This window comes from Bos taurus, chromosome 25 (assembly GCF_002263795.3).
Source record: "Bos taurus isolate L1 Dominette 01449 registration number 42190680 breed Hereford chromosome 25, ARS-UCD2.0, whole genome shotgun sequence".
NCBI classification, from domain to species: domain Eukaryota; kingdom Metazoa; phylum Chordata; class Mammalia; order Artiodactyla; family Bovidae; genus Bos; species Bos taurus.
This window is the reverse complement of record NC_037352.1, coordinates 18,180,840-18,205,119: the sequence shown is the minus strand read 5'-3', so window position 1 is coordinate 18,205,119 and position 24,280 is coordinate 18,180,840. Positions and strand designations below refer to the sequence as shown.

Here is a 24,280-nt window from a genome sequence, read left to right as displayed (position 1 = left end):
GAAGCTCCTCAGGTTTTATTCAGGTTCTACTTAAAGGTTTCATCCTTGCTAGTTAAGGCCTTGTTCTGTGTGTGGGTGCTGCATTGAAACTTTAGCCTGATACTAAAATCAGGCTGTCCCAGTTGGAACCGTGCTAACCTTTGGCATGATTCTCTTTGAAACCAGGACTGTTTCTCCTAGAACTGACTGGACTTGAGCCTAGGTCTTTGGGAACAGGGGTTAGTTAATCAGAATTGTGCAGACTCAGCCTTTGACCCAATCCTTTTGGAATAGAGATTGTTCTATTGGAATTGCACTGAGCTGCTTTTGATGTACCTCCTCTGGGACCAGATAATTCAGTTCAGGGACCAAACTGTTCCTCAAAACTGGCTGGCATTAGGCCTCCGGGCAATTAAGATTGCTTGGGTTGTTCCAACTGTTTGAAAATTATTCTTTCTTAGAGAAAAACCTCTGGGCAATAGAATTCCCAGTTATCTAAGTATTTCCACCTTGCCCCTCCCACACATCAAGGACCCTGGTCTAGTTTATGTTTGAAAACCACAGTCTTCATTCATGCCAATTTCTAACTATATAAATTGACTTAATCAAAGACAATTTAGAATATCAATGGTTATTATGGGGAACTTTTGAAAACCCCAAACTTATTTTTCTTTAAACCAAATTGGACAAATACAGCTTTAAAATTTCCAAAACTGAATGGAACATCTCTTTCAACTGGTGTTTTAAGACTTTCAAATGTTATCAGGAGTCTCAAATTGCCTCTTGGCAAAATCTGATTTTAAAATTATCTGAAGCAAGTAAACAAAGAAAGACAAAGTCCCCTTTGAAGCCTAAGGCTCTTCTTCCTTGGCTTTTTTGTCTCAGTCTCTGGGACTGTCTTATTGCTCTAACACAGTCCCTCCTCCTCTGGCCCCACGTACAGCACCATCTTCCTCTTTCCCTTCTATGCCTCCCACACCTTCTCCATATCCTCAGTTCCTCCTTGCTAATTCTCTCACCAAACTTTCCTTTTCCCCTAAAATTCTTCCCACCCTATTTTCCTCTGAATAAATCAATATCTGCTCCTTCAAAATTAAGCCTTCTGAGGATCCAGAAGCTAAACCCTTAATTTTTTATATTCCTTGAACTAAAGCAGAACTATAAGCCATAGTCAAAGATTTTCCCAAAATAACCAAAGATCCTCACAAATTCGCTGAGTAATTTAATATAGTCACTCAAACTTAATCTGGTTTCTCCAACTTATATCAGCTCATCACTAAATGCCAAGCTCAGTATTGGATGAAAACTGTTAATAGGGAAAAGCTTGAATGATCTCTGGGTTGGGAAGATCCCCTGGAGAAGGGAGCTGCTACTCACTCCAGTATTCTGGCCTGGAGAATTCCATAGACAGTGGAGCCTGGCAGGCTAAAATCCATGGGGTTGCAAAGAGTTGGACATGACTGAGCGACTAACACTTCCAGCCCTAACTGACACAGGAGCCATACTCTCAGTGCTCAATCACACTACTATAAAGCGTCCCCTGTCTTGGAGTATTAAAAGGGATCTCTAATGAATGTCAAGAGATTATTCTCTCTGAATCCATTTCCTTTTGTTCAGGCTGGTTGAGAAATAACATACACTTTTCCCCTTAGTGCCTCTGCCCCTACCCATTTATTAGGCTGATACTTGTTAGAAAACTATCATGTCAGAATTTCTTTCTCAAAAAAGGGAACCAATAATTCTAGAATTTAACAGTAGTCATCAAAGCAGCCAACTATGTGAATGATTTATTTGCTCTGTGTCTGATGGTACTACAGCTAATTCTAGAAACACAGATCATCTCTCCCTGTTGCATTGGTTCCCAACTTCCTAATGAGCAAGATCTCCACCTGATATTGGCAAAATTCACAGTGCACCTCCCATCAAGATTCTCATAGATCCTTCAAATCCTCTTCTCAGAAGTAATCAATATCTAAAAGTAAAGAAGACATAACGTCTGCAAGACATAACGTCTGAATAGAAGATTAAAAGGTTCAAAGTCACATTATCCTTGGACTGCTGCTGCTGCTAAGTCACTTCAGTCGTGTCCGACTCTGCACCACCCCATAGATGGCAGCCCACCAGGCTCCCCTGGGATTCTCAGGGGATTCCCTGAGATTCTCCAGGCAAGAACACTAGAGTGGGTTGCCATTTCCTTCTCCATATACTTGGACCAACCCTTGCATATTTCTATTTTACCAGTGGAAAAACCTGAAAGTGGAGGGCAGAGACTTGTCCAGGACCTCTGAATAATAAACAATCATTATCCCAATACTTTATTGTCCTTAACCCTCATCACTACTAATATCCATTCCCACTGGAAGCAAATTCTTCAATATTTCTTCAATATTTATGCAGTCCATTCTTCAGTATTCTAGTTGATGAAGCCAGCCAACACCTTTTGCCTTACCTGGGAATAAAAGCAATTTACCTGGACCATAATGACGCAGGGTTTTACTTAGGATTTGTCACAAATCCTGAAGGCTGATGTGGATGATATCAAGTTCTCTAGATGTTCTGCTGTTGTGGTTTAACAGTCTTGTCCAACTTTTTGTGACCCCATGGACTGCAGCATGCCAGGCTCCTCTGTCCTGCAGTATCTCCCAGAGTTTGCACAAATTCATGTCCCTTGAGTTGGTGATGCTATCTAACCATTTCATCCTCTGCCATCCCCTTCTCCTCTCGCCTTCAATCTTTTCCAGAATCAAGATCTTTTCCAATGAGTTGGCTCTTCATGTCAAATGGCCAAAGTACTGGAGCAGTCCTTCCAATGAACATTCAGTCCCTCCAATGATATCATTTAGGATTGACTGGTTTGATCTCCTTGAAGTCCAAGGGAGTCTCAAGTCTTCTCCAGAATCACAATTTGAAAGCATCAGTTCTTCACCATGCAACCTTCCTTGGGCTTCCCTTGTGGCACAGATGGTAAAGAATCTTCCTGTCATGCAGGAAACCTGGGTTTGATTCCTGGGTTAAGAAGATCCTCTGGAGAAGAGAAAGGTAACCCACTCCAGTATTCTTGCCTGGAGAATTCCACAGAGGAGCCTGACTGGTTATAGTCCATGGGGTTGCAAAGAGTCAGACACGATTGAGCAACTTGCACACACATAGCCTTCTTTATGGTCCAACTCTCACATCCATACATGACTAAGGGAAAAACCATAGCTTGGACTATATGGACCTTTGTCAGTAAAGTGATGTCTCTGCTTATTAATATGCTATCTAGGTTTGTCATGGGCTTCCTGGGTAGCTCAGCTGATAAAGAATTTGCCTGCAATACAGGAGACCTTGGTTCAATTCCTGGGTTTGGAAGTTCCCCTGGAGAATGGATAGGCTACCCACTTCAGTATTCTTGGGCTTCCCTGGTGGCTCAGCTGGTGAAGAATCCACCTGCAATAAAGGAGACCCTGGTTCAATTTCTGGATTGGGAAGATCCCCTGGGGGAGGGCATAACCACCCATTCTAGTATTCTTGCCTGGTGGACAGAGGAGCCTGGCAGGCTACAGTCCATGAGGTCTCAAAGAGTTGAACACAACTGAGTGACTAAGCACAGCACAGGTTTGTCACAATTTTTCTTCCAAGGAGCAATCATCTTTTAATTTCATGGCTGCAGTCACTGTCTGCAGTGATTTTGGAGCCTAAGAAAATTAAATCTGTCACTATTTCCACTATCCCCTATCTATTTGCCATTAGGTGATGGGACTGGATGCCATGATCTTACTTTTTTGACTGTTGAGTTTTAAGCCAGCTTTTTCACACTCCTCAAGAGACTCTTTAGTTCCTCTTCCCTTTCCACCATTAGAGGGGTATCTTCTGCATATCTTAATTTGTTGCTATTGTTCCTAGCAACCTTTATTCCAGCTTGTGATTCATCCAGCCCAGGATTTCACATGATGTATTTTGCATATAAGTTAAATAAGCTGGGTGACAATATACAGCCTTGGCATACTCCTTCCCCAGTTTTGAACCAGTCTATTGTTCCATGTCCAGTACTAACCGTTTCTGCTTGACTAGCAAACAAGTTTCTCAGGAGACAGGTGAGGTGGTCTGGTACTCCCATCTCTTTAAGAATTTTTCACAGTTTGTTGTGATCCACACAAAGTCTTTAGCATAGTCAATGAAGCAGAAGTAGTGTTTTTCTGGAACTCCCTTGTTTTCTCCATGTTCCAACAAATGTTGTCAATTTAATCTCTGGTTCTTCTGCTTTTTCTAAACCCAGATTGTACATTTGAAAGTTCTTGGTTCACGTACTGTTGAAGCCTTGTCTGAAGGTTTTTGAGCATAAACTTGCTAGGATGTGAAATGAGAGCAATCGTACAGTAGTTTAAACATTCTTTGGCATTGCGCTTCTTTGGGACTGGAATGAAAACTGAACTTTTCCAGTCCTGTGGCCACTGCTGAGTTTTCCAAATTTGTTGGCATATTGAGTGCAGCACTTTTGCAGCATCATCTTTTAGAATTTTAAATAGTTCAGCTGAAGTTCCATCACCTCCACTAGCTTTGTTTGTAGTGATGCTTCCTAAGGCCCACCCGACTTCACATTCGAGGGTGACTGGCTCTAGGTGAGTGACCACCATTGTGGTTATCTGGGTCATTATGACCTTTTTAGTATAGTTCTGTGTATTCTTGTCACCTTTTCTTAATCTCCTCTGCTGCTTCTGTTAAGTCCCTACCATTTCTGTCCTTTATCATGGACATCCTTGCGTGAAATGTTCCCTTGATCTCTCCAATTTTCTTGAAGAGATCTCTGGTCTTTCCCATTCTGTTTTCCTCTGTTTCTTTGCATTGTTCACTTAAGAAGGCTTTCTTATCTCTCCTTGTTATTCTCCCAAAGTCTGCATTCAATCTACATTTGTCTTTCCCTTCTCCCTTGCCTTTCACTTCTCTTCTTTCCTCAGCTATTTGTAAAGCCTCCTCAGACAACCACTGTGCCTTCCTGCATTTCAATTGCTTTGGGATGCTTTTGGTCACTGCCTCCTGTACAATGTAACAAGCCTCTGTCCATAGTTCTTCAGGCATTCTGTGTATGAGATCTAGTCCCCCGAATCTATTCATCACCTCCACTTAGAATCATAAGGGATTTGATTTAGGTCACACCTGAATGGCCTAAATGTTCCCTACTTTCTTCAATTTAAGCCTGAATTTTGCAATAAGGAGCTCATGATCTGAGTCACAGTCAGCTTCAGGTCTTTTTTTTTATTGTATAGAGCTTCTCCACTTTTGGATGCAAAGAATATTATTAATCTGATTTCAGTATTGGCCATTAGGTGATATCTTTGTGCAGATTTGGCTCATGTGTTGGAAATTGGTATTTTCCATGACCAACATGTTTTCATGCTAAAACCCTGTTAACCTTTTCCCTGCTTCATTTTGTTCTCCAAGGCCATACTTGGCTGTTACTCCAGGTATCTCACAACTTCCTACTTTTGCATTCCAACACCCTATGATGAAAAGGACATCTTTTTTGGTATCATTTCTAGAAGGTGTTGTAGGTATTTATAGAACTGTTCAACTTCAGCTTCTTTGGCATAGAGGTTGGGACATAAACTTGGTTAATGTGACGTTGAATGGTTTGCTTTGGAAATGAAAGAAGATCATTCTGTTGTTTTTTGAGACTGCACCCAAGTGCTGCATTTCAGGCTCTTCTGTTGACTATGAGTGCTACCCCATTTCTTCTAAGGGATTTTTGCCCACAGTGATAGATATAATGTTCATCTGATTTAAATTCATTCATTCCCATCTATTTTATTTCACTCATTCATAAAATGTCAGTGTTCAATCTTACTGACTCCTGATTGACCATATCCAATTTACCTTGATTCATGGACATAACATTCCAGTTTCTTATGCAATATTATCCTTTAAAGCATCAGACTTAACTTTCACCACCAGACACATCCAGAGCTGAGCATCATTTCTTTTTTTTGGACCAGTCATTTCTTTCTTACTGGAGCTACTAGTAATTGCCCTCTGCTCTTCCCCAGTAGCACATTGGACACCTTCCAATCTGGGGGGTGCTCATCTTCTGGTGTCATATCTTTCTGCCTTTTCATACTGTTCATGGGGTTCTCCAGGCAAGAATATTGGAGTGAGTTGCCATTTCCTCTTCCAGTGGGCCATGTTTTGTTAGAACACTTCATTATGACCCGCCCATCTTGGTGTCCCCACATGGCTCATAGCTTCATTGAGTTACATAAGCCCCTTCACCATGACATGGCTGTCATGGTCCAAAGAGTATTTCCCCAAACGATAATTTAGAAAAACTTGCTAGAGAAGCCAAATAATTGGCCTCATAAAAGGAAAATAAGATAGACAATTCAAGAATTATTGGTTTGATAAATAGTGATAGCTCTGATTTGAACTAAATAACAACTCAGTCCTACCAGAGCCTCTAAAGCTCTCATAATAGCTTCCCTTTCTGGTCCTTCAATTCTATTTTAATTGAGGTTTCTGTTTATTAAATTCATATGTTGGGAGGCGGTCCTGAGATGGCAGAGGAATAGGATGGGGAGACCATTTTCTTCCTGACAAATTCATCAAAAGAGCATTTGAACGCTGAGCAAATTCCACAAAACAACTTCTGAATGCTGGCAGAGGACATCAGGCACCCAGAAAGGCAGCCCATTGTCATCAAAAGGAGGTAGGACAACATATAAAAGATAAAAAGAGAGACAGAAGGGGTAGGGATGGAGATCCGTCCAGGGAAAGGAGTCTTAAAAGAGATGTTTCCAAACACCAGGAAACACTCTTAATGGTGGCTCGGTGGGGAATCTTGGAATCTCAGAGGGCAACATAACCAGAAGGAAAAATAGATAAATAAATAATTTAAACCCACAGATTACATGCCTAACGGCAACTTCCAGCAGTTGCAGCTGCCACCAGCAAGAGGGGGCTGAACAGGGAGGCGAGGGCTGCATTGCTTAGGGTGAGGACCGGACTGGAATGCCCTGAGGGCAATCTGAGGGAACTAACGTGAGATAGCAACTCAAACTGTGGGATAGCCAGAGAGAGAAAAAAATAAAAAAAGAGAGAGAGAACTATCCTGTGAAAAGCCCTAACCTGAGGCACTGCCAGGCCCGCTCACAGAACAAAGGACTGAGCAAATACCAGAGGAGAGCTAGCAGATTGTGGACCAGCCCATCCCTGCTGGAGACAAGCAGGCGGGTGGTGGTGGGGCAGCCAGAGCTGGAAAAGGGCAATCACGACCCCAGAGAGGCATACTTTACCAAACTGCAAACAGGCTCCATTGCTAACCAAGAGTTCTTGGGATTCTGAATGGTTGACATCTGCCCAGAGGGTCACAGCCAGAGATCAGCTCCCCAGAAGAGACACACGGCACACCTGAGAAGGCACGCCCATTGTACACCCAGAAAACAGAGCGGCTGGGATGGGGGAGGTGATAAGACTCACTGCCCACCTGGGGGTGACTGTGCTCAGCAAGCACCTGGTCACCTGAGCTGCTCGGACCTGGGAAGGATACAAAACGCAGGCCCAACTGAATCTAAGCCTTTGGGGAGTACTCGAGAACCTGAACCTGAGTGGCTTAGACCTGGGAAATGCACACAACCCAGGGCCTGCCTCAGACAGTTTCTGGCAGAGCAACCTGGAGCCTGAGCAGTGTAGACTGGGAAAGCACACATGCTGTGAGTGGGGGCAACAGTGCAGCTGAAACACTGGAAGCACTCCCCACACACGCCAATGATATTTGTTTGCAGTGTTCCTCCCTCCCCACAGCGTGACTGAAAAAGTGAGCCTAAATAAGTGACCACCTTCACCCCCTTGTGTCAGGGTGGAAATTAAACACTGAAGAGACCAGCAAATAGAAGAATCTAAAATAAAGAGGGAACCACTTTGGAAGTGACAGGTGCAACAGATTAAAACCCTGTAGTTAGCACTGACTACATTAGAAGGGGCCTATAGACCTTGAGATGGAGAAGGCAATGGCACCCCACTCCAGTACTCTTGCCTGGAAAATCCCATGGACGGAGGAGCCTGGTAGGCTGCAGTCCATGGGGTTGCTAAGAGTTGGACACGACTGAGCGTCTTCACTTTCACTTTTCATTTTCATGCATTGGAGAAGGAAATGGCAACCCACTCAGGTGTTCTTGCCTGGAGAATCCCAGGGACGGAGGAGCCTGGTGGGCTGCCATCTATGGGGTTGCACAGAGTTGAACATGACTGAAGTGACTTAGCAGCAGCAGCAGCAGCAGCAGCAGCAGCAGCAGCAGCAGCATAAATCTTGAGAAGTATAAGCCAGATCAAGGAACTATCTGAAACTGAACTGACCCCACAATGTCCACAACAGCTCCAGAGAAATTCCTATATATATTTTTGCTACTGTCATTTTTTAAATTAAAAATTTTTTTAAATTTTTAAGTCCTCTATTACTCCTTTAATTTTCATTTTTATAATCTACCATTACCTTGCAAAAAAAAGACCCTAATTTAAAAAAAAAACTTCATATATATATATATATATATATATATATATATATATATATATTTTATAATGTTTGTGACTTTGTTTTGTTTTTTTAATATTGTATTTTTGAGAGTCTAACCTCTACTCCAGATTTTTAATCTTTGCCTTTTGGCATTTGTTATCAATTTTGTACCTTTAAGAACCCAGTCTTCAGTACCAATTTTTACTTGGGAGTGTGATTACTGGCTTGATTGCTCTCTCCATGGGTCGCCTCCACCTCCTTCCTCCCCCTTCTCTTCTCTACCTAACTCTGTGAATCTCTTTGTGTGTTCCAGAATATGGAGAACACTTAGGGAACTGATTACTGGCTGGATCTGTCTCTCTCCTTTTGATTCCCCCTTTTTCTCCTCCTGGTCACCTCTATCTCCCTTCTCCCTCTTCTCTTCTCCATGTAACTCTGAATCTCTCCAGTGTCCCTCACTGTGGAGAAACTTTTCATCATTAACCTAGATGTTTTATCATCGGTGCTGTATAGATGGAGAAGTCTTGAGGCTACTGTAAGAATAAGACTGAAATCCAGAGGCAGGAGGCTTAAGTTCAAAACCTGAGACCACCAGAGAACTTCTGACTCCAGGGAACATTAATTGATAAGAGCTCATCCAAAAGCCTCCATACTTACACTGAAACCAAGCACTACCCAACAGCCAACAAGTTCCAGAGCAAGACATACCACACAAATTCTCCAGCAACCCAGGAGCATAGACCTGAGCTTCAATATACAGGCTGCCCAAAGTCACACCAAACCCACTGACATGTCAAAACTCACTACTGGACACTTCATTGCACTCCAGAGAGAAGAAATCCAGCTCCACCCACCAGAACACCGACACAAGCTTCCCTAACCAGGAAACCTTGACAAGCCACCTGTTCAACCCCACCCACAATGAGGAACCTCCACAATAAAGAGGAACCACAAAGTGCCAGAATATGGAAAGCCCCCCACCCCCAAACACAGCAATATAAACAAGATGAAAAGGCAGAGAAATACTCAGCAGGTAAAGGAACAGGATAAATGCCCACCAAACCAAACAAAAGAGGAAGAGATAGGGAATCTACCTGAAAAAGAATTCAGAATAATGGTAGTGAAAATGATCCAAAATCTTGAAAACAAAAATGGAGTTACAGATAAATAGCCTGGAGACAAGGATTGAGAAGATGCAAGAAATGTTTAACAAGGACCTAGAAGGAATAAAAAAGAGTCAATATATAATGAATAATGCAATAAATGAGATAAAAAACACTCTGGAGGGAACCAACAGTAGAATAACGGAGGCAGATAGGATAAGTGAGGTAGAAGATAGAATGGTAGAAATAAATGAGCAGAGAGGAAAAAATAAAAAAGAATTAAAAGAAATGAGGATCACCTCAGAGGCCTCTGGGACAATGTTAAATGCCTCAACATTCAAATCATAGGGGCTCCAGAAGAAGAAGACACAAAGAAAGACCATGAGAAAATACTTGAGGAGATAATAGTTGAAAACTTCCCTCAAATGGGGAAGGAAACAATCACCCAAGTCCAAGAAACCCAGAGACTCCCAAACAGGATAAACCCAAGGCAAAACACCCCAAAACACATATTAATTAAATTAACAAAGATCAAACACAAATAACAAATATTAAAAGCAGCAAGAGAAAAACAACAAATAACACACAAAGGGATTCCCATAAGGATAACAGCTGATCTTTCAATAGAATCTCTTCAGGACAGAAGGGAATGGCAGGACATACTTAAAGTGATGAAAGATAAAAACCTACAACCCAGATTATTGTACCCATCAAGGATTTCATTCAAATATGAAGGAGAAATCAAAAGCTTTACAGACAAGCAAAAGCTGAGAGAATTCAACACCATCAAACCAGCTCTCCAACAAATGCTAAAGGATCTTCTCTAGACAGGAAAGGGTATACAAACTCAAACCCAAAACAAAAAAGCAAACGGCAACGGGATCATACTTATCAGTAATTACCTTAAATGTAAATGGGTTGAATGCCCCAACTAAAAGACAAAGACTGGCTGAATGGATACAAAAACAAGACCCCTACATATGTTGCCTACAAGAGACCCACCTCAAAACAAAGGGCACATACAGACTGAAAGTGAAGGACTGGAAAAAGATATTCCACGCAAATAGAGACCAAAAAAAAAGCAGGAGCAGCAATATTCATATCAGATAAAATAGACTTTAAAATAAAGGCTGTGAAAAGAGACAAAGAAGGACACTACCTAATGATCAAAGGATCAATCCAAGAAAAAGATATAACAATTATAAATATATATACACCCAACATAGGAGCACCATGATATGTAAGGCAAATGCTTACAAGTATGAAAGGGGAAATTAACAACAACACAATAATAGTGGGAGACTTTCATACCCCACTCACACCTTTGGATATATCAACTAAACAGAAAATTAACAAGGAAACACAAACTTTAAATGATACAATAGACCAGTTAGACCTAACTGATATCTATAGGACATTTCAGAGAAGGAAATAGCAACCCACTCCCGTATTCTTGCCTAGAGAATCCTGTGGACAGAGGAGCCTGGTAGGCTGCTGTCCATAGGGTCGCATAGAGTTGGACACAACTGAAGCGACTTAGCGTGCAAGCATGCATTGGAGAAGCAAATGGCAACCCAGTCCAGTATTCTTGCTTGGAGAATCCCAGGGATGGTGGAACTTGGTGGGCTGCTGCCTATGTGGTCACACAGTCAGACACGACTAAAGTGACTTAGCAGCAGCAGCAGCATAGGACATTTCACTCCAAAACAATAAATTTCACCTCTTTCTCAAGTGCACATGAAACCTTTTCCAGGATAGATCACATCCTGGGCCATAAATCTAGCCTTGGTAAATTCAAAAACATTGAAATCATTCCAAGCATCTTTTCTGACCACAGTGCAGTAAGAATAGATGTCAATTACAGGAGAAAAACTATTAAAAATTTCAACATGTGGAGGCTGAACAACAAGCTGCTGAATAACCAACAAATCACAGAAGAAATCAAAAAAGAAATCAAAATATGCATAGAAATGAATGAAAATGAAAACACAACAACCCAAAACCTATGGGACACTGTAAAAGTGACGCTAAAGGAAAGGTTCATAGCAATACAGGCTTACCTCAAGAAACAAGTCAAATAAATAACCTAACTCTACACCTAAAGCAATTAGAAAAGGAAGAAATGAAGAACCCCAGGGTTAGTTCAGTTCAGTTCATTCGCTCAGTCGTGTCCAACTCTTTGCAACTTCACGAACCACAATACTCAAGGCATCCCTGTCCATCACCAACTCCCAGAGTCCACCCAAACCCATGTCCATTGTATCAGTGATGCCATCCAACCATCTCATCCTCTGTCGTCCCTTTCTCCTCCTGCCCTCAATCTTTCCCATCATCGGGGTCTTTTAAAATGAGTCAGCTCTCTGCATCAAGTGGCCAAAGTATTGGAGTTTCAGCTTCAACATCAGTCCCTCCAATGAACACCCAAGAATGATTTCCTTTTGGATGGACTGGTTGGATTAGTAGAAGGAAAGAAATCTTAAAATTAGGGCAGAAATAAATGCAAAAGAAACAAAAGAGACCATAGCAAAAATCAACAAAGCTAAAAGCTGGTTCCTTGAGAAGATAAATAAAATTGACAAACCATTAGCCAGACTCATCAAGAAACAGAGAAGAATGAAATCAACAAAATTAGAAATGAAAATTGGGAGATCACAACAGACAACACAGAAATGCATAGGATCATAAGAGACTACTATCAGCGACTATATGCCAATAAAATGCACAACTTGGAAGAAATGGACAAATTCTTAGAAAAGTACAACTTTCCAAAACTGAATGAAGAAGAAATAGAAAATCATAACAGACACATCACAAGCACAGAAATTGAAACTGTAATCAGAAATCTTCCAGCAAACAAAAGCCCAGGACCAAACAGCTTCACAGCTGAATTCCACCAAAAATTTAGAGAAGGGCTAACACCTATCCTACTCAAACTCTTCCAGGAAATTGCAGAGGAAGATAAACTTCCAAACTCAGTCTATGAGGCCACCATCACCCTAATACCAAAACCAGACAAAGATGCTACAAAAATAGAAAACTACAGGCCAATATCACTGATGAACATAGATGCAAAAATCCTTAACAAAATTCTAGCAAACAGAATCCAACAACATTTTAAAAAGATCATACATCATGTCCAAGTGGGCTTTATCCCAGGGATGCAAGGATTCTTCAATATCCACAAATCAATCAACACAGTACACCACACTAACAAATTGAAAGATAAAAACCATATGATTATCTCAATTGATGCAGAGAAAGCCTTTGACAAAATTCAATATCCATTTATGATTAAAAAACAACAACAACAACAACCCGGAAAGCAGGAATAGAAGGAACTTACCTCAACATAATAAAAGCTATATATGACAAAACCACAGCAAACATTATCCTCAATGGTGAAAAATTGAAAGCATTTCCCCTAAAGCCAGGAATAAGACAAGGGTGCCCACTCTCACTACTACTATTCAACATAGTTTTGGAAGTTTTGGCCACAGCAATCAGAGCAGAAAAAGAAATAAAAGGAATCCAGATTGGAAAAGAAGAAGTAAAACTTTCACTGTTTGCAGATGACATGATCCTCTACATAGAAAACCCTAAAGACTCCACCAGAAAATTACTAGAGCTAATCAATGAATATAGTAAAGTTGCAGGATATAAAATTAACACACAGAAATCCCTTCCATTTATACACTAACAATGAGAAAACAGAAAGAGAAGTTAAGGAAACAATCCCATTCACCATTGCAATGAAAAGAATAAAATACTTAGGAATATATCTACCTAAAGAAACAAAAGACCTATATATAGAAACTATAAAACACTGGTGAAAGAAAACAGGACACAAATAGATGGAGAAATATATCATGTTCATGGATTGGAAGAATCAATATAATGAAAATGAGTATACTACCCAAAGAAATCTATAGATTCAATACAATCCCTATCAAGCTACCAGCAGTATTTTTCACAGAACTAGAAAAATAATTTCAAAATTTGTATGGAAATACAAAAAACCTTGAATAGCCAAAGCAATCTTGAGAAAGAAGAATGGAACTGGAGAAATCAACCTGCCTGACTTCAGGCTCTACTACAAAGTTACAATCATCAAGACAGTATGGTACTGGCACAAAGACAGAAATATAGATCAATGGAACAAAGTAGAAAGCCCAGAGATAAATCCACGCACCTATGGACACCTTATCTACGACAAAGGAGGCAAGAATATACAATGGAGAAAAGACTATCTCTTTAACAAGTGGTGCTGGGAAAACTGGTCAAGCACTTGTAAAAGAATGAAACTAAAACACTTTCTAACACCATACACAAAAATAAACTCAAAATGGATTAAAGATATAAACATAAGACCAGAAACTATAAAACTCCTAGAGGAAAACATAGGCAAAACACTCTCCGACATACACCACAGCAGGATCCTCTCTGACCCACCTCCCAGAATATTGGAAGTAAAAGCAAAAATAAACAAGTGGGACCTAATTAAACTTAAAAGCTTTTGCACAACAAAGGAAACTATAAGCCAGGTGAAAAGACAGACTTCAGAATGGGAGAAAATAATAGCAAATGAAGCAACTGACAAAGAATTAATCTCAAAAATATACAAGCAATTCCTGCAGCTCAATTCTAGAAAAATAAACGACCCAATCAAAAAATGGGCCAAAGAACTAAACAGACATTTCTCCAAAGAAGACATACAGATGGCTAACAACACATGAAAAGATGCTCAACCTCACTTATTATCAGAGAAATGCAAATCAAAACCACAGTGAGGTACCATTTCATGCCAGTCAGAATGGCTGCTATCTAAAAGTATACAAACAATAAATGCTGGATAGGGTGTGGAGATCTTCTTACACTGTTGGTGGGAATGCAAACTAGTACAGCCACTATGGAGAACAGTGTGGAGATTCCTTAAAAAACTGGAAATGGAACTGTCATACGACCTAGCAATCCCACTGCTGGACATACACACAGAGGAAACCAGAATTGAAAGAGAACATGTACCCCAATGCTCATCGCAGCACTGTTTATAATAGCCAGGACATGGAAGCAACCTAGATGTCCATCAGCAGACAATGGATAAGAAAGCTGTGGTACATATACACAATGGAGTATTACTCAGCCATTAAAAAGAATACATTTGAATCAGTTCTAATGAGGTAGATGAAACTGGAGCCTATTATACAGAGTGAAGTAAGTCAGAAAGAAAAACATCAATACAGTATACTAACACATATATATGGAGTTTAGAAAGATGGTAAGAATAACCCTATATGTGAGACAGCAAAAGAGACACAGATGTATAGAACAGTCTTTTAAACTCTGTGAGAGAGGGAGAGGGTGGGATGATTTGGGAGAATGGCATTGAAACATGTATATTATCATATGTGTAATGGATCGCCAGTTCAGGTTCAATGCATGGGACAGGGTGCTCGGGGCTGGTGCACTGGGATGACCCAGAGGGATGGGATGGGGAGGGAGGTGGGAGAGGGTTTCAGGATGGGGAACACATGTACACCCATGGCTGATTCATGGCAACATATGGCAAAACCACTACAATATTGTAAAGTAATTAGCCTCCAATTGAAATGAATAAATTTATAAAAATAAATAAATCCATATGTTATCAAGTTCATAGAAACTGAGGCTCATTTGAAATGATATGTCATCATCAAATATTTGGTGACAATCTTCTACCAGACCTGGTCCAAATATCTTGGGAAAGCTTTCTTATCAGATTGTCACAACTCAGCCAATGAAAAGACACTATACTTTGAACTTTCAGTTTCTCCCCTAGATACTCTGTTTACTATAGCCTTGCCAACTTCCCTTTCTTCTCTTCAAAAGAGATCTCCTTTCCTTACACATGGCTTGCCATAGTTCAAGACTCTGAATTTCAATCTTTGCTGCTGTCAAATAAACCCATTTTTGCTGGACAGTCTGGGGTAAAAAATGGGAAAAAGTAGAGATCTCTTCAAGAAAACCAGAGATGCCAAGGGAACATTTCTTGCCAGGGTTGACAAAATAAAGGACAGAAACAATATGGACCTAACAGAAGCAGAAGATATTAAGAAGAGGTGGCAAGAATACACAGAAGAACTATACAATAAAGATCTTCATGACCCAGATAGCCATGATGGTGTGATCACTCACCTAGAGCCAGAAATCCTGGAGTGTGAAGTCAAGTGGCCTTAGGAAGCATTAGTACAAACAAAGCTAGTCGAGGTGATGGAATTCTAGCCGAGCTATTTCAAATCTTAAAAGATGATGCTGTGAAAAGGCTGCACTCAATATTCCAGCAAATCAACACCTCAGCAGTAGCCACAGGACTGGAAAAGATCAGTTTTCATTTCAATCCCAAAGAAGGGCAATGCCAAGAAATGGTCAAACTATCACATGATTGCTCTTATTTCTCATGCCAGGAGGGTAATGCTCAAAAGCCTTCAAGCTAGGCTTCAGCAGTACGTGAGCTGAGATGTTCCAGACGTATAAGTTAAGTTTAGTAAGGGCAGAAGAACCAGAGGTCAAATTGGCAACATCTGTTGGATCATAGAAAAAGCAAGAGAATTCTGGAAAAAATCTACTTCTGCTTCATTAACTACACTAAAGACTTCGACTGTGTAGATCACAACAAACTCGAAAATCCTTAAAGAAACAGGAATACCAGACCACCCAACCTGCCTCCTGAGAAACCTGAATGTGGGTCAAGAAGCAACAGTTAGAACTGGACATGGAACAATGGACTGGTTCAAAATTGGGAAAGGAGTATGACAAGGCTGTGTATTGTCACCCTGTTTATTTCACTTATATGCAAAGTACATCATGTGAAATGCTGAGCTGGATGAAGCTCAAGCTGGAATCAAGATTGCCAGGAGAAATATCAATAATCTCAGATATGCAGATGACACCACCATAATGGCAGAAAGCAAAGAGGAACTAAGAGCCTCTTGATGAAGGTGGAAGAGGAGAGTGAAAAAGCTGGCTTAAAACTCAACATTCAAAAAGCAAAGATCATGGTATCTGGTCCCATCACTTCAGGGCAAATAGATGGAGGTAAAATGGAAACAGTAAGAGACTTTATTTACTTGGGCTCCAAAATCACTGCAGGTGGGGACCGCAGCCATGAAATTAAAAAAACACTTGCTCCTTGGAAGAAAAGCTATAACAAACTTAGCCAGTGTCTTAAAAAGCAGAGACATCACTTTGCCGACAAAGGTCCATATAGTCAAAGCTATGATTTTTCCAGTAGTCATGTATGGATGTGAGAGTTGGACCATAAAGAAGGCTGAGTGAGTAAAAATTGAGGCTTTTGAATCGTGGTGCTAGAGAAGACTCTTGAGAGTCCCTTGGACAGCAAGGAGATCAAACCAGTCAATCCTAAAGGAAATAAATACTGAATATCCATTGGAAGGATTGATGCTGAAGCTAAAGTTCCAATACTTTGCCCACTTGATGTGAAGACTCATTGGACTCATTGGAAAAGACCCTGATTCTGGGAAAGATTGAAGGCAATGGAGAAGGGGATATCAGAGGATGAGGTGGTTGGATGGCATCACTGACTCGATGGACATGAGTTCGAGCAAACTCTGGGAGATGGTGAAGGACAGGGAAGCCTGGTGTGCTGCAGTCCATGGGATCATAAAGAGTCGGACATGGCTGAGCAAATGAACAACAACAGCAAACACCTCTCTCTTCCCTTCTGTTTCCTTCCCCTTGTGTTGATCCCAAAGCACTCCCTAATAAACCTCGGCATGTTAAGTTCCTTCCCAGAGTTTGCCTCTCAGAAAACCCACCCATGATAATTAGCCTGTGTTGACAAAGCATCATTAAAAATCTGGGTTACCTAAGTATCTGACATGTGTAAAGCTTACCACTTAAAAAGTATAGTGTGTGTGTGTGTGTGTGTCTACCCCAGACACAAAAATGTGTTTTTCATTTCCTCCAGCAAGCTTCTATCTTGTACCCACCTCCAAAACCTGGGATATCCATTTCTACATCAATCTCCAAGCCTTAGTTTCTTGCCCCAGTGTAAAAATAGCTGAAAACAGGGAGAGTGTTTTTATGTTATTTGTTATTGTTCTATGTTATTTACCTTTTCTGGTAAGAGCAGTTCCTTTTTATTGTGGTGAGCTCACTGAGTCCGTGTCAGGGGTGTAGGGCAGCCCTCTCTCCCATCCTTCTTGTACTTGCTCAGGTCTGATTACATAACTCAGAACTGGCAAATCAGAGTGCCCGTTCCTCTGGTTACAAAGATTGGTTTAATCATGGGTACATAACCTAAACTGGTCCAATGAGAATGAACTTGAAGACTTTTGCTGGTGCCTTTGAGGGGAAAGATGATTTTTTTTTTTTTTTTACTGAGATTATCTAAGCTGCTAAAACTGTTTTTTTTGGAGCTCCTGGGGACTATCTCACAGGGAGCACAATTCAAGAAATGAAGCCAATACAGAAAGAAGGAGAGTTAAGGGATGAAAAAAGACATCCCTGACCACACCATCTGAATGTTTGGTATCAGCCACAACAAAGCTTCCCCAACCTTGGACTTTACAACTGTGTGAGCAATACACTTCAGATTGAATTTCTGTCACTTGCAAATGAGAGAATCTTGAATAATATAGCAAGACCTCAATGCCAAGAGGGGGGATATGGGCCAGATATTGGCTAGAACTTGTTTCCATGGGAGAATCTGAGTTTCAGTTCAGAGTGAATTAAAGGCCAATTTTCAGGCATCTAGGCAGTTACTGGATTGTCCTTTTGGATTTTCTTGGTCATAATCAGGCAGAACTTTAGAGTAAAGGCTTGGTCCTCACCCTGAAAAAGAGAACTACAAGAGAAAAACCATATCTCCATCCCTGAGTAAAGGGGGAAGGACATGGGAATCCAGAGGCCTTACCTTCCTCGGGTACTTGTATGGTGCTGTCACCAGCTTCACATGCTGCTGCAGCTCCTTGGTGAGCTCGTCAGGGTCACGGGACAGAAAGTGTGGGGCCAAGACCACAAATGCCTTCACTACCTGCAGCAAGGATGAGGGCCCAGAGAAAGATCAGAGTGCATTGTCATGCCCTGGGATAATCAGTGTCAAGACTTCCACCACAGCCACCACCTTTATATCCCCTCATTTGCACCTCCAGATATCTGGGGCTAGGGAAAAGTAGGACCTGGGGACAATCATGGCCAAGATTCCAACTTTCTCTCAAGTTGTTTATTGATGAGCAGGTAGGACTGTAGATTGAGACCAGGATTACCTCATATCCCAGGGACAATAGAGTGTGATGGGAAAAAGTTAGTTAGAAGAGAGGAAAATAAAGGCTGGGAACAATAAACCTAAAAGATTTGTTTAACCTCTCCAAGCTAGTTTGCCAACCTATAAAATAGAGATCCAACTTCCATATTTAATTCATGGGAAATAAAAGGAAATCATATACAGTATGGCTTAGCTCAGTGCTTGGCACCCAGGGTTTTGAGCCTATGATATTTCCCACACCTGCCAGGTGTATGATATTATCAATTTTCACCCTGGACATCAACCCACGTCTTTCCACCTTAAATTTTCCTTCACATACACAAGCTCTTCTAGATTTCATCTGGGCTTATTTCATTAACCTTGGCATTACAGGGGCCTTTCTTCCTCTCTTCCTCTCACTAAAAACCACATGCCTCAAAGACTCTATCTTGGCTTAAATTCCTCCTCTGTTCTAGTCAGGGAATAGATTCTGATTCAAATGCCAAACAGGATAGAATATCTGCAGCCCCAAAAGACAGACTTTGTGTAGTACTTATTACAGGTCAGACTTTGTTTCAAGCACATTACAAATATTAACACATTTAATCCTCACAACAGCTTTGCATCTTGCATATGGTTAAACTGAGACAGAAAGGCTAAATAACTTGTCCAGGGACACACAGCTAGTAAGCAGCAGGACTAAGGTTTGGGCCCAGACTGTCTAGCCCCAGAGTTCATACTCTTAACTACCATCTGTACACCCCCCAGGCCACAGTTCCCCCATCACCTCTCCTCGAATGGGATCCGGGCTGCTTACTACAGCTGTCTCAACCACAGCAGGGTGCTCCATTAGTGCGTTCTCCACTTCTGAGGGCCCAATCCGGTACCTGTAGAAAAACCTGTCTTTCAGAGAAGACTGGACACTCAACCTCTAGCTCAGCTCAGAAGTCTAGAATTAGACAGAATAAAGAACTGGATTACCCTTTTCCTGCCCAGAAACCAAGCTTACCCACTGGAGTTAATGATATCATCTGTTCTTCCCATGAATCGGAAATATCCTTCTTGATCCTTGATTGCCCGGTCTCCCAGGACCCAAAAATCCCCTCTGATGTTGGCTTCTGTCTTCTCAAGATTGTCCTGGTGACCACAGAAAGAAAGTCATTATACCTGCAAAGCCTAAATCCTCTGCCCTAGGCCTGCCATCACCAGATGTGCAGATTGTTTACTTTACAACTTGAATTACTACACATGGTAGAACTTCCCTGAATAGGTGGAATTGGCACTTCCCCTTTTATTTATTCCACCCAGAGTCTCTCACTTACTCCTCTGGGGTCCAGTTTGATGGATAATATTAATGAATCCATTCGCCCATGCTCTCGGGCCTTTCCCCCATTGGATTCAACCTTTCCTTTACTGGTCAGCCTAACCCCTGCTCCACCCCATGACACTGTTCAAGGGCATCATGATTTATGAGACATTTTTCTTGGGTCCAGATTGTTAGATATGAAAGTTCTAGAGATACACCAGCAAGCTGTCTGGGGCTTGGGTCAATGTGCATATTTCTGTAATGGCTGAACCCCTCTGTTCAACTGAAGTGCCTGTTTATAAGCAGAATGATTGAGGTTTGCCCCTTGTCAGAGGATCTCTATCTCTATATTTTGTTCAAGGGTAGGGGTGTGAGCTTTAGAGTAGATGCTCCATCTCTGGGTTAAAAGGTGGCATAGGGAATTCATACCCTAGCTCCTTCATTTGGAAGTTAGGGGTATTGAAGATCTGAAAAAGCAAGAGGAATCTGAGGAAACTGAGGTGTGAGAGAGGAAACGGAGGTATGAGAGATCAGTAACTTGCCCAAGATCACACAGCAATTAGTAGAGCAGGATTTTAAACTCAAGTAATTTGGGCCCAAGGACTCAAGGGGTAATTGAAAGGATTAAACAAGTTTAAAGCATATAAACTGCTTTAGGAGAGTGCTTACCATGTGGTAAGCTTACAATAAATGGCAGCAACTGTAACTATTGGATTATTTACTTTATTCTTTAATCATCTTGGTGTCAGAGGTCCCAGCCCATTGTTCACTGTGGTGGACTTGAATGAGTCTTGTAAACTCTGACTTCACCATTCTCACCCATAGAGTGGGGCAGTTGGATCTGAGGGTCACCTATTTTTAATATTCCAAGATCTGAAGATAGGAATGCTTTTAACTTATGGTGAAGTCTTAGTGTAAAGCATCTTGCATGGCTCTAGAGGAGATCAGTGGCATAGAGCAGCGGCATGGTACTTGAGAGAGGGGGCAGTACTGCCCTTGGAAGAATGCTGCTCTATATAATTCAGGGGCAATAAACTTTCTGTCGTAAAACAGCTCTTGGAAGTGGAAAAGGGTTACTGTGAGAAAGACAATTAATCAACTGGAATCTTAACCATAGGCTAAGAAAAGCAGGAGTGAATAACCAGGCTTTTTGCAAGGCAAAGTGCCCGTTCCTAGACACTTTTTTCCTTTGTCCCTTTGTCCCTATTTCTTACCAATGCTTCTTGGGAGGTGGGAACTCCCCTCATGCCTCTCAGAACCCACTATTTCCACTAGGATACAGAGGGGGATGAGTAAGCTTTCCTCACCACATAGCCAGAAAAGATGCCTATAGGTCTGATGGGTTTGACTCGAATGCCCACATCTCCTTCTGTGCCAGGTGGCAGGACATTGCCCTTGTCATCTATTACCTGCAGAAAGAAGCAGATTGGAAGAATGGTCTGCGTAACAGTAGACAGCTTGAATGGCAACATGAAAGAGCTGATCAAATAGAAGATCATCTTACTCTAGTGGTGACTGAAAAGAGTTGGAAACCAAGAGAAGCCAAGAGCTTTAAGTCCAAATTTTTAATCCATTTGTCTGAAATGGTTTAGGTGCAACCCCTTAGTGAGACTGGACCAGATGATCTTGGGAAGATACTTGTAGTTTTAGGAATTCATGAAGTATAATAGCACCCTATTATTTTTGAGGCTCACAGACTTGGACATCAGATAGATTAAAGTTCAAATTATGACTCTGATACTTTATTAGTTGACTTTGTGTTACCTAAGTTCTATGTCTCAGTGTCTTCATCTGTGAAACAGAGATAATAATAGCTTATTTCACCAAATTATGTGAGAATTAATTAATATACTAAAAATCAGTCTTCATAAATGATTATCATAGATATAAGGGATCAGGTAATTACACATAACACTGACTAGAATGTAAATTGTTATACTTTAAATACATATGCTTATATATATATATATATATATATATATATATATATATATAAACATAGACACATATAGATAAGTTCTATATCTTGGAATTTAGCCCAAAGAAATAATAAGGAATAGGAGCAAAATTTTAGCTATGGCATATTCATTGTAGTGTTGATTTTACTGGTGAAAATTTTAGAAATCATCTATTAACTAACAAAAGGCATAAAGAGTGGTGGAACCATACTATCTATTGCTATGTAGTAATTAAAAATTCTGCTGTAGATAGGTATTAATTGACCTGAAAAGATGGCCACCCAAGATTACACAGTGATAAAATTAAGTTACAGAATTGTATGTCAAAATTCACCCCATTTTTGTTTTAAAATGTGTATATTTATATAATTAACTAGCTAACCAATTTTCCATTAACTAGCTAACCAATTTTCCACCTATTCAAAGTGGTTTTTCCTGGATGATTAGAATATGAATAACTTCCTTTCTCCCCCATCTGTCCCTCCTCCTACCCTCCTTTTTAAATATTATTTTAATATCTTTATTATTTTTGTACAATGTAATAAGTAAATTGCTGAAAAAAAATATATATATATATATGTACCCTCACTCCTTAATACCCCTAACAAACCTGCACATCATAATGGGGAATTGCAGTTCCCAGGTACCCAGGTTTGATTTTCATTGTCTTGGAAACTCTGCAAGTGAGTCCCTGTGGAAAGTAGTAGACAGATTGGTAAAAAAGATTCAACAGAGCAGGTCCTGACACAGTCCTGTAGTTGGTTCATGTTTGGTAGCTCCCTCTCTCCTTTTTGCCTGGCTTGTTCCCTTTTCCTGGAACCTCCATCCTAGAGGTTTCACTAAAGTATTTGAAAAGCTTCTGATTGACCTTGCCCCAAGGAAGAGGAACTAACAACTCATAATTAAAGCATTGCAATCGCTTTAGAGGGGCCAAACTTTAATAAGGGACTATGGATACCAAAAGTCCTTTAATACAGTGTGGGATTAAATTCTCTCCCATAAGAAGGAGAGCGCTGTTTGAATCCTGAGATGAATTCTCCTATGGAGATCTTGGTGTCCAAAGGAGCATCCCTAGACATGGTCTCCTGTGAATGGCTAGAAGCCCAGCCGTAATTCCATTGTCCTCACCCACACTTGCAATGTTCTTCCACATCACAGTGCTGCCATGAGCCCTCTCAGGAGCTCTAATGGGTCAGGGGACCAATTAAGTATAAAAGGATGTGGATAGAAGAGTATAGAGGAGGAGGCAATAAGTACTGAGAGTCAAAGTAAGAACGCTGGGGAAAAGAGTTGGGGGGAGTATTCCCCAGGTTGTTTTGATAACATGAGTCCACATTGTGCTCAGTTCAGTTCAGTTCAGTTGCTCAGTCGTGTCTGGCTCTTTGCGACCCCATGAATTGCAGCACGCCAGGCTTCCCTGTCCGTCACCAACTCCCAGAGTTCACTCAGACTCACGTCCATCGAGTCGTGATGGACTCTAGCCATCTCATCCTCTGTCGTCCCCTTCTCCGCCTGCCCCCAATCCCTCCCAGCATCAGAGTCTTTTCCAATGAGTCAACTCTTCACATGAGGTGGCCAAAGTACTGGAGTTTCAGCTTTAGCATCATTCCTTCCAAAGAACACCCAGGACTGATCTTTAGAATGGACTGGTTGGATCTTCTTGCAGTCCAAGGGACTCTCAGGAGTCTTCTCCAACACCACAGTTCAAAAGCATCAATTCTTCGGCACTCAGCTTTCTTCACAGTCCAACTCTCACATGCATACATGACTACTGGAAAAACCATAGCCTTGACTAGATGGACCTTTGTTGGCAAAGTAATGTCTCTGCTCTTCAATATGCTATCTAGGTTGGTCATAGCTTTCCTTCCAAGGAGTAAACATCTTTTAATTTCATGGCTGCAGTCACCCTCTGCAGTGATTTTGAAGCCCAGAAAAATAAAGTCTGACACTGTTTCCCCTGTATCCCCATCTATTTCCCATGAAGTGATGGGACCAGATGCCATGATCTTAGTTTCAAGGGACCCCAAAAGTTCCAAGAAGATATCTCAGCAGATGAAGTGGTGGTGGTGGTGGTTGTGGGGGGGGGGGGTCTTAGTGGTTTCTCTTCTCCATCCCTTACTTCAATCTGAGCAGCTTGACATGTGCCCAACACATGTAATAAACTCAGATCTCTGGCAAAACATTCCCCCACTACAGAGGACTCTCCTGATG

The 24,280-nt window shown here is 41.1% G+C and overlaps 1 protein-coding gene across 4 annotated transcripts in view; it reads right to left on the bottom strand.

The window, feature by feature from the left end:
• Nucleotides 1–24,280, bottom strand: part of ACSM2B (acyl-CoA synthetase medium-chain family member 2B) — a 48,827-nt gene that overhangs the window by 5,800 nt on the left and 18,747 nt on the right. The window contains exons 9-14 of one of the 4 annotated variants that reach the window (XM_059881269.1): nucleotides 22,680–22,760; nucleotides 21,419–21,520; nucleotides 19,815–19,942; nucleotides 19,593–19,692; nucleotides 18,476–18,595; nucleotides 1,189–3,408 (exon numbers count right to left, since the gene is read on the bottom strand). In XM_059881269.1, coding sequence (XP_059737252.1) covers nucleotides 3,250–3,408; nucleotides 18,476–18,595; nucleotides 19,593–19,692; nucleotides 19,815–19,942; nucleotides 21,419–21,520; nucleotides 22,680–22,760 — 690 coding nt within the window. In that variant the 3' untranslated portion in view covers nucleotides 1,189–3,249. Of the gene's footprint in view, nucleotides 1–1,188; nucleotides 3,409–18,475; nucleotides 18,596–19,592; nucleotides 19,693–19,814; nucleotides 19,943–21,418; nucleotides 21,521–22,679; nucleotides 22,761–24,280 lie in introns of those variants that run through there. The other 3 variants (XM_024984800.2, XM_059881270.1, NM_001101952.2) reach the window with 3 other exon arrangements.